This window comes from Dioscorea cayenensis, unplaced genomic scaffold (assembly GCF_009730915.1).
Source record: "Dioscorea cayenensis subsp. rotundata cultivar TDr96_F1 unplaced genomic scaffold, TDr96_F1_v2_PseudoChromosome.rev07_lg8_w22 25.fasta BLBR01001209.1, whole genome shotgun sequence".
NCBI classification, from domain to species: Eukaryota; Viridiplantae; Streptophyta; class Magnoliopsida; order Dioscoreales; family Dioscoreaceae; genus Dioscorea; species Dioscorea cayenensis.
The window spans coordinates 46,026-56,877 of NW_024087600.1; the positions used below are offsets into that span (position 1 = coordinate 46,026).

At 42.2% G+C, this 10,852-nt stretch overlaps 2 protein-coding genes across 3 annotated transcripts; one reads left to right on the plus strand and one right to left on the minus strand.

The window, feature by feature from the left end:
• The first annotated feature begins 4,242 nt into the window (after window positions 1-4,242).
• Window positions 4,243-5,863, plus strand: LOC120255827 (probable mitochondrial adenine nucleotide transporter BTL3). 2 transcript variants are annotated; one of them, XM_039263600.1, is made up of 5 exons: window positions 4,243-4,614; window positions 4,688-4,991; window positions 5,078-5,497; window positions 5,574-5,649; window positions 5,782-5,863. In XM_039263600.1, the coding sequence occupies exons 1-4, from the start codon at window positions 4,271-4,273 to the stop codon at window positions 5,640-5,642; spliced, it is 1,137 nt and encodes a 378-aa protein (XP_039119534.1). In that variant the 5' UTR covers window positions 4,243-4,270; the 3' UTR covers window positions 5,643-5,649; window positions 5,782-5,863. The 2 variants fall into 2 exon arrangements, with proteins under 2 accessions (XP_039119534.1, XP_039119533.1); XM_039263599.1 differs by having other exon boundaries at window positions 5,574-5,863.
• A 228-nt stretch (window positions 5,864-6,091) lies between these two features.
• Window positions 6,092-7,860, minus strand: LOC120255829 (zinc transporter 10-like; the record flags this gene model as incomplete). Its single annotated transcript, XM_039263601.1, is given in 7 exon segments — window positions 6,092-6,381; window positions 6,383-6,598; window positions 6,683-6,832; window positions 6,919-7,105; window positions 7,107-7,595; window positions 7,683-7,743; window positions 7,821-7,860. Coding segments are annotated over 7 exon segments (1,233 nt in total), but the record flags the coding sequence as incomplete, so codon positions are not given.
• Window positions 7,861-10,852: the final 2,992 nt, after the last annotated feature.

The window sequence follows — 10,852 nt, forward strand, 5'->3', positions numbered from 1 at the left end:
CGGGTAGGGGAGGGCTTCTCGGCCGAGGAACGCGCAGGCGTGGTGGGTCGGAAGTAGGAGAACGGCGCCCAGTCATGCACGATAGTAGGCCGCCCTCTCATCCTCGCCTCGAGCTAGCGGTTCGCGAGCAATGGCATCCATCCGTCGGTTGGGCGCCAACAAATATTTCTTTCTTCGACGATTCGCCGAACCAAAATCGAGAAACTATATATTTAAACGTTATAGAATATAATTAAACGGAGAACGTAATATTTAAAACGGTTATTAATAATAGTTAAACGGTAAATACTAAAGTTAAACGCTAAAAAAACAATGTTTAAACATTAAAGACTTATGTTAGACATCGTCCATGATTTATTACCTCTTTTCCATCGAGCGACGACAAGCTGCTTTCACCGCCGCTTGCTTCCGGTAGTACTTTCACCGTAGTACAAACGATCCTCGGATCTTCACGAAACGGACTTTCTTCCCCTGCTCCGGCCACCAGTAAAACCGTGACGCTAAGCGCCGACCGAGCAACCCTTAATGTACCCTCGTGTTGGTCTTCTTCCCTACAGATCTATCTCGCGACTCGGGCGGCCGCTAGGAATATCCTCCATAAGCCACTTCGTGCGCCGTCACGCGCCCACGCGTAGTCGCCCCCATGGTACGGTAGATCATCGACGTAATCAACGATCCGACTCGAACCGAGCATGATGTATTTGGGAAGAGGACTCGTCCCCCACGAGGTACACCATCGAGTTTGACAAAAAATTATCTTCTTCTCCCTCTCGTCGAACAAGTCGCACCCTGCAGTGCCTCACGGAGTCTCCGCGTCTCGTAGGTCTTTGATAGATACCGCCTCTCAACGCACGACCGGGTTTTCTTCTGAAAGACCATCGCTGCGCATCGCAACGCGTACCAAGAACGAGGGCCACATCTCGAGGTCTCAAACTCAAAGCAGGCTTTCCCGATCCCCGAATTTATCAGCGCGACCATCGTATCTTTGCAAAAAGAGAATCAAGAAGGGCCCCTCTTGGTATATGGCTTCATCAAAGTAACGCCGCAAACGGTGTCCTTCGAATAATCTCCCAGTGTCGAGGGTCATGTTAACTTTCAATTCACTAAGGTCTCCACAACCGTGTCAAATAGCAACGCCCATTAACTAGGGTTGACCGCCATAATCACAAGCTCCCGCAGATTGACAAAAAGTTTAAGCGTTAATATAAGGTTTTAAACCCGTAGAACTCGCTTATTAAATGTAGATATAAAATGTTAAACAGAGACCCATTTTGTTAAACAGAGACGGAATACTTAAACAGAGACAACAAATGTTAAATCAGAACATCTCATTTCTTAAACGTCAACCCTCATTCAAAATCGCAACCATATCAAACGAAACGGAAATGTACATTATAAATATTACACAAATCATATAATCGAAAAACTATTTCGATAGCGTATACATACTGAAAACGCAAAACAAAAACAAAACCCTAACCGAGAAATCTCCGCAGACTAACAAAACCCTCAGAAATCCCCCTCGCACTTCAATATCTTCCAACAAAAAAACATGAGCACAAAACAAAACCGAAAAATCTTTCTTTTGTAATGTAATGGGGCTAACATAAAACCATACTCAATACCTTAGATCGAGAACTGACTGAAAATGCCAACTAGTCACAGGGGACTTCTCCTTCGAGATACCGTGGAAAGGGAAAATCGATGAAATGGCAATTACTGAGGCTTTCGCCGTAGAGACAACTTTCGAGACAACTCGAAATGGAAAAGTCAAGACGTGAGTTGAGAAAAAGCAATTAAACTCGGCCCAATAAATTGCCTCCTGGGTTACCCCTACTGGAAAAACCCCCACTTCCTCTCAAATCGCCGAGATGGCTGCAGCCCACGACTCCCCACGCAAGGGCATTTTTCGTCCAAAAATTTGAAACTCACTCGCTCACATCCGCTAGTGGTTTGGGGGTTTGAAAAACATAGACTTTAAAAGGAGGGGGTTTTTGGGGATTGCAAAACTAACGGGGTGTTTTTGGCAATTTTACAAACTTAAAGGGTTTTTTTGGCAATTTCCACAAAATTTAATTATGGAAATGAAATATATTGTAGACTTTTAAAAGATCAATGGCTTTTTATAATGATTGTTGCAATAATCTCATATTGAATATTTTTACCCTAATTAAAAAAAAAATTAAATAAAATTTTTAAATGAAATAGATAAAAAAAATTATAACTAAAAAGAATTTTTTGGAAATTAAGTTGGAGTAAAAACTTTCTTGTCAATTTAATAAAAATTTAAGTTAATTATTTATTAATAAATATTTTAAAAAATATTATAATTTTATATTAATAACATGTTTAAAAGTACACAAAATTTTAGAAATCCCACGTAAAAAAAATACATAAAAGTATTAAAAAAATTTATAATTTTAAATTAACATGTTTATATTATTTTACACCATTAAAAATAAGGTGGCTTTTATAATAATAATTTTTTTGTATAAATAATTTTTTTATATTGAATAATAAATATAAAATATGACAAGCTTGTTTTTAATAATATTCGGTAGTAACAAAACAACAACCACTTGTAGGTGAGTTGGTTTTAAGCTTTAGAGTCTAAATAAAAGGTTATGAGTTTGATTTTTCCAAAGCTCATATTTAGTTTTTATAATAAAATTTAGAAAAATTAAAATAGAAAACCGGGTTGGCCTTGGGTTGGCCGATTCAACGCGGTGGTGATCCGGTCAGGTTACGGGTTAACCTGCTGAGTCACAAATAGGAGACAGCCCAACCCGTAATTGAGCTCGCTACAATCCAGGTTGGTTATGAGTTAGCTGTCTGACCCGTCGGGTCATTTGGCCCGACGATTATTACTGGGCCAATTCCAGGTCACAAGACCGCCTGTGCCCCTTTTTAGTTGAATCTACCAGCTCAATGTTTTCGTGGATTACAAAGATTACTTTCACCACCGAATGCCAATTGTAAATAAAAATAAAACGAAATCATATAAAGAGATATATTAAAGTAACTTTCATATAGTGACAAGTGTACTTCTCAACAGGGCCACTGTTGGATAATAAACTATGATGGTGACAAATTATGCTCTTCAATGGAGCCATTGCCGTGTAAGCAACCAATAGAAAATTGGAGTACGAATTTTTTATTTTATTTTTATTTTTATGATCGTTGATGACAAACTCTTATAATTTAATTATCAGGAATGTACGTGAGCAGGGGTATTTGTCACGTATCTGTGAGAGGACCCGAGGTATCGTTGGACTATTCAAATACCAAAACTCATAATTTAGAAAAAAAAAATTTTAGTGTATAAAAATATCTTAGTATTTTGCTTTTAATTTTCAACTATTTGTATCCAAGGCTCCATAAAATTATATAAATATAAGGTTCCCATTTTTACAATAAAATTAATACAAGAGCAGTTAATAAAAATGTTTATTATTAAAGCCTGAAAGATTAATGAGAACTACTAAAAAATGAGATTTACATAAATTATGAGAAGTGATTTTTATAAGAAAACAAAACATGCCATTGTATCAATATTATGTGATAACGGAGTGACTTACTTTCCATTAAACATAAAAAAATTATATGTATTTGACCAATTTCTCTTTATTATAAAAGAGAACAAACTTTATTAAAGAAAATAAATTAATTGAAGAATTTTCATTTTGAAAAAAGCACTATTGGTGATAGTGATACACATTAAGATTTGGAGCTAGAATTTATAACAAAAGGAGGAACATAAAAGAACACATAAAAAATTAAAATAAATAAAATAAATAATCTAGAGTGAAATCAAAGGTAAAGCTGAGTGAATTATTAATGACAATAATTAATTAACAAGAGAGCTCCAACAAACGCATGTTCTTCATGTTTTCAATTTAAAATTGGACAAATCCAAACGCTTCTATTTCACTAATTTTCAACCAAACCTTGTGCAATTTTTTAACATAGAAGCAGACAGATACCAGTGGCATATACAAAACCACAAGAATTTGAACTGTCTTTACACCACCAATGTCTGGAGAAGCATCAGCCAATTGGCTTCCAACCAAATACCTTATCTCCTTCTTGTCTTCCAATCACCACAAAGTTCATTCATTCAAGTTCATCAATATATATATATATATATATATGAGCGCATCACCAAAGAGAAAAACACAATCAAACATCTCTGTCTTTTCATTTTTCTTTTCTATTTTTCTTGGCTTTTAATAAAGAAAAATCTCAAACTTGAATCCTGTCACAGCACAACATGCATCATTCTGAATCTATGTCCACATTCCACAAGTACTTCCCCAGCCTAAGCCTGGACAAAGATGAAGATGTTCCCTTTCCATCAGAATCTCCTCAAGTTCTCTTCCAGCAGTCCTTCTCCAGTAATCATTTGGCTGCCAAGATTCTTCAGCCAGATGATGAATTCCCGAGTTTGGCAAGTTTATCATTGACTAAAGTGGCGAAAGTCCGAGCATTCAGAAATTTTCTCTCCAACTTGAACAAAACAAAGGCTTCTGGTGTGGGCAAAGGTGGACCTAAGCATTCATGGAGTGATATGCCGAAATTCCTTCTTGCCGGTGCAGTTTCAACTGTTCTATCCAGGTCAGCCTTCTTGCCTTCTTCCTCATACATTCTGCATGTCTCCGGATTCATTTAATTCAATTCATTTACTCAGAACATGTATCGCGCCGTTGGAGAGAATCAAGCTAGAGTGTATTGTGCAAGGTTCTAAGCATTCATGGATAGAGATCATCAAATGTATATGGGTTTCAGAAGGTTTGAAAGGGTTTTGGAAGGGGAACATGTTGAATCTATTTCGTATGGTCCCATTCAAATCGATCAACTTTATATGCTATGACATGTACCTGGATTGTCTTCTGAGCATGCCAGAAAAGAAGGAGATTACAAACCATGATAGACTAATTGGTGGTGGCATCTCCGGTGTCACTGCTACCATTTTCTGTCTCCCGCTCGATACTGTAAGTGAAGAGATAGATGATCAGAAATAGTCTCTTATTTGATATGGATTGCTGCAGTAATCCTGAGGCTGTTAGGAAATTGACAGATTAGAACAAGACTGGCTGCTCCGGGTGGCGACGCATTAGGAGGTGTGGCTGGCTGCTTCTATCACATGATGCATAATGAAGGCTTCCTCTCTCTTTACAAAGGACTAACTCCAGCTCTGATCAGCATAGGACCAGCCAGTGCTGTCTTCTATGCAGTTTACGACATCCTGAAGACTTCGTATCTCTTGCATGGTAAGCAGCGAGGCAGTGAGAAAGATATTGGTATTGCAAGGACCTTGCTGTATGGAGCCATTGCCGGAGCTTGTGCTGAAACTGTAACATACCCGCTGGAGGTTATCAGAAGGCAACTCCAGCTTCAGCAGTCAAGGAGTCTAGGACTGGGTCCAGCCTTCATCAAGATGATACAAAGAGAAGGTGTTAGCTCACTCTTCACTGGTCTCATTCCTAGCACTCTTCAGGTTTGGTTTTTCCTCAGATGAAGTCTTCATCTGCACATTATGTCTAGTAGTAATGTTTGGTCTGCTATGCTTGCAGGTGCTGCCTTCAGCCTCTTTGAGCTATTTATTCTATGAGACGATGAAGTCTGTATTGAAAATCAGTTGATCAATTGGTAACCTCCCACTATATCTATGAATTCAAATTCAATTTGGTTGGCATAGATAACTGTTTCTATCCTTGTTCTGGAGCTCTAGCTCATTATAATAGCAGAAGATGATGATCAAAGTGTTGATATTTTCCATAGTAAACCATGAAAGACGGGAGAAACTGATAGCAGCTGCACCGGAGAATAAAGCATTCATCAGTGACAAGCAATTCAACAAAAACAATGGCTGAGTGATATTGAAATTCATGATTCCTTTTCACAATTCAATTTGAGAGCTGAAAATTTGTGGTTTCTTTTTGCCCTGTTTGATTTGTAGACAATTTAGAGAAACATCGCTGATTCTCGGAATCAGGTAAAAACACAAGAAGAGGCATTACTCTGCCATCTTTTTTTATTTTTCTTCATATAACCCCACATACACACACATTTCAATATTACTCGGTCATCATAAACAATTCTCTCAGACCAAACAATACATGGAAACACAAAGTGAAGCTCAATAACTGTTTCACTGTAAAATTGATCAAATTCATTCTTCCCTTGTGAAAGAAGTATACACGTTTGTTGTTAACTTGAAGGCAAGATAGCCTACACTTCAACCAAACAAAACTGAACACACTATACAAAGGTACAGATGTCGCTCACCATTTAAGCCCAGATAGCAAGGGCAGACATTGAAGCAGCACCAAGAAACAAAGCAGTATATGATGCAGCCTGCAACCGGAAATTGCAGCTCATACTCCCTACTCAAGAAATCAGCAGCAATGAGATCCACTAGAGCCATGTAAATAAGAATCCCAGCCGACACTGAATCGAGCAAACCTTCAATAACCAGCGCTCTCGGGCTATAAGAGTCATAAAAGGAAGCCGCCCCAGCCCCCGCCGCAATCCCCAATGGTGTAGTGATCGCAAAGAAGCTTGCCATTAGTCCTGCAGCAAAGTTCTTAAACTGGGCCTGCAACACATTGAATCATTAATAACACAAAGCTTCATTGTAACAATGCAATGCCAAAGATTGAAACTTTGAGTGAGTTCTCACTTGTGAAATGCAGCCTCCCAATGCAAAACCTTCGAAGAACTGGTGGAATGACAGCGCCGCCACAAGTGGCCGGATAGTGCACGGGCTCCGAGACACTCCCAGCGACAACCCAATGATCACCGAATGTGAAACGATACCAAGCTCTAGAATCTGATGATAAATCCACAACAATGCATTCAAAGTTTGGACCTTTTGATTAGAATTGAAGTAGATGAGGAGAGTGAAAAGGGGAGTACCTGAGAGACGACGACATGGCGCACATGGGATGGCACTTCGCTTTCGTCTTCATGCGCGTGCCCATGGCTGTGCGTGTGCTGCGCGACGTCGCTGCCATCGCACGCGCGATGCCCATGCGCGTGGCTGTGCCGATGCGCGGCCGCGTGCGCGTGCATCCCGACGATGTGCATCGCGTCCTTATCGCCCCTCTGCCGTCTCCGGCGCTTCGGGCACGGCTGAGATGCCCTCCTCAACCGCCGCGATCGCCGCGGCCGCAGTCGCTTTCACACCCATCGCCTCCTCTCGGTGCTTCTGCGCATAGTATTGCGTCCCAACAAAGTCAACCACCAACGTTCCCAGAGCCGCCACCATGGCTATGAACCCCGAGAACGGAAACTTCCGCCATGGCATCGACGGCAAACAAGGGCTCGTCAGCGCCGCCTGCGCGTCGTGCAACATATGAACAAACCCCGTCGCCAGTATAACGCCGGCCGCGAACGCCTTCGCCAGAACAAACAAAGAACCATCAGTCCTCATCATCCGACGCTTCCTCCCGACCAACGGAATCGCCACACCCGCAACACCGGCGACCAGAATCGTCGCTATCGCAATCAGTTTCAGCTTCATCGCTGCCGCATCATTCCGGCACTCCTCCGCACCTTCGCCGCCACCGCATCTCACCGCAGATAAGCTTCTTCTATAAATACCCCAAAAAAATATATTTTTTTAAAAAAAGAAAAAAATATTAGAAAAAGAAAGCTTTAGATGCGTGCGGATGAATCACCGGTGAAGAGACGAGCATGGTGGCGGACACGGCCGAGGAGGAAAAGAAGCGGATTCGGATCCTGAAAAAGAACTTTGAGATTTGTGCACCGGAGCTCCGATAACATGAGCAAATCCGAGAAGACAGAGGAGCACTAACCTCGAAGAAAGACATCACTGGAGTTCTCTTCAGCGCGGATCGCGATTTAGTTCTCGGTTTGTGGATCCGATAAAGAATATAAAGCGAAAACGCAGAGAAGGAGATGACGCCATTGTTAGACTTTCAAAGAAAGCGGGAATGAGACAAAGAGCACGCCAGGGTCACGTGATAACATTAGGGACTTTGGATTCGGATCGGACGGTGGATAATTGGATGGAGGTTTACGGCGGGGCCCGCTTTTTGTAGGGGCTTCCGGTAACGAGATGGGGAGCTTGAGTCGTTGGATTGGACACGTGGCGGTATCTTGATGGTTTGGAGAGGTGTTGTTACGATGTCGACATAATGGCACGCGCGCGGGATGGGTTATGGCGGCTCTTTCGCGCGTGTGGGTGGACATGGTCGGTTGTCTGTTGTTTTGGTGTTCCACCGGGATTGGTTTTGAGCTTAAAATGTACCCGTGAAGGTTGTTAACGGACCGAGTTGCTGCAAAGTGGTCTGAGGGCTGTCTATTGTATATCCGGATCCAAAATCTGGGCTTCTATATATATATATATATATATATATATAGTATTTATTATTATTATTATTATTTTATAAAAGCCACAAACACAGGTGTATGGGACAAAAATTGATTGTCTTAATTTACACGTTTTCAATAGAAAATAACAAATTGGGGTTTGAATGTCTCACTCTTGTTTTTCATATAGGATCAATTACCACCAACTATAAATCCTTTGATATTTATTGTAATTTTTTAGAATTAAATAAAAAGAATGATTTTTATAAATAAAAAAATTAAAAAATAACTCAAATAAAATATAATGCCTTTGTTGTACTGATCACGCAAGAAGAAAGCATCAACACCAATATGCTTGGAGAGGGAATGTTTGACAGGATTCAAAGTGATCTGAATGGCACCGGTGTTGTCACAATGTAGAGGAATAGGAGCATGTGAGACAACACCAAGATCATGCAAAAGCCAACGCAACCAAACAATCTCCTCGAAGAAGAGTAGCTATAGCGCAAGCTCGCTGCCATTAGATCGAAACACCAGCTTTGTTTCTTGGACTTCCAAGCAATGAGAGAAGAGCCTCAAGAACAAAACGTAAGCCGAATGTAATCGACGATCGACTTTGATCACTAGCCCAAGTAGCATCAGAATAAGAACGAAGCTCCAGAGAACTGTGCTGAGAGAAAAGAAGGCCTCGAGACGGAGTCGCTCAAGATAGCGCAAAAAGCCTCAAAAGATGGGCATAGTGAATGTAAGTAGGCACTAACAAACTCGACTCAAAACATGCACAAAGATAAGCAATGTCCGGACGAGTGAGGGTAAGATAGACTGCACTTTCCAACCAAGTCGACGAGTAGCGCAGTGTCGGATCGGATAAGGAGTCCCCTCATCAAGACGCGAATCAAGACGTAGCTCCATAGGAATGGTTACAAAGACAAGAGTCGAGAGAGTTGCCCGCAGCGAGGATATCGATGTGTAACGTCGCGGACAACTGAAAACCAGTAGAAATAGAAGTGACCTCAATGCCCAAAAAATAGCTCAATCGACCAAGATCAGTCATTTGGAAATGTTGTCGAAGGCGATGCTCGACAAAAATCCATATGAAAGCGTGATCATCACCAATGATGATCATATCATCCACATAAAAGCAACAACAAAGTCCAACCACGAGGAAGAATGCACAAACAAAGCGGGATCATGCGACTAGGTCGAAAACCGGCAGCAACCACGATGAATCGAAACGCTCAAACCAGCCCGAGGAGCCTATTTGAGACCATAGAGAGCCTCCCGGCGATGCACTCAAACCGAAGGAGAAGAAAAACCAGTGGAGGAAGCATGTAAACCTCCCATCGACATCCCCTGAAGAAAAGCATTCTTCACATCAATCTAAAAGAGGGACCATCGCCGAATAGCCATGACGAATGAGAGCTCGAATGGTAGTCATACGAGCGACGGGAGCAAAAGTCTCATCATAATCTCGCCCCCGCCTCCCCGCCGAAAACCACGAGCCACAAGGCGAGCCTCAGACCGCCCTACTGTAACCGTCGAGCGAGTCTTGACTTTATAGACTCCACTTGCGGTAATGGGAACAAAGACTGCAGGAGGAAGGGGAACCAAATCCCATGTAGAGTGCGCCGAGCGCCCAACTCAGCAGACATGAAAGCAGCCTGCCACTCGGTATTTTCGTGACACTTCTCAGAAGAAGATGGCTCTGAGGGCCAATGGAGGGAGAAATAGGTAGGTCAAGCAGCTCGAGGGCAAGATTAAGGCGATTAGGGGATCGACGATCACGAAGAGGATAGCGACGCGAGCGGGGGATCATCCGCAGGGAACACATCGTGAGGAAACCGCTGGGCGCCGGGGCGACCGCCAGAAGAGGAGAAGAGGGAATAGAAACATGGACGTGAGGGTCAATAGTCAACGGTGAAACAGATGGAGGAGATATAGTGGAGGTGGGGGACAGAGGAGGTAGGTGAGGACACAATAAGAAACCCGAACATCGGTCGATGTAGTAGAGGAGTGAGAAGGAAGAGGAAGGGGAAGGGACAAAGAAAGGACGTATCCTCAACAAAAAGAGACATCACGCCGAGATACGGAGGCGACGGTAATCAGATCATAACACCGATAGCCTTTTGTGCTCGTGGACTATAACCAAGGGAAGACACAAGGAACTGATCAGCAAAAAGTTTAGTCCGCTCTCGAGGCATAAGGAGGACATAACACAAAAACCAAACACACTAAGATGAGAATAACGGGTGAGCCGGAGAAAAACATTCCCTCGGACTACAAACCTCAAGAAAGGGAAGAGGGTTGAAGATCGATGAGGTAAATGAAGAGAGAGACATCACCTCAAAAAGTGAGGGGAAACATAGGGAGGCAAATGAGAAGAGTACGAGCGGTTTCAAGAATATGACGACGTTTCTTTCAAAGAAGCGCCATTCCGAGCATGGGCACCGTGACAAGAGAGTCGAGGAAGAGTGCCGTGGAGGCAAGAACCTCACGAAACTCATGAGAAAGATAT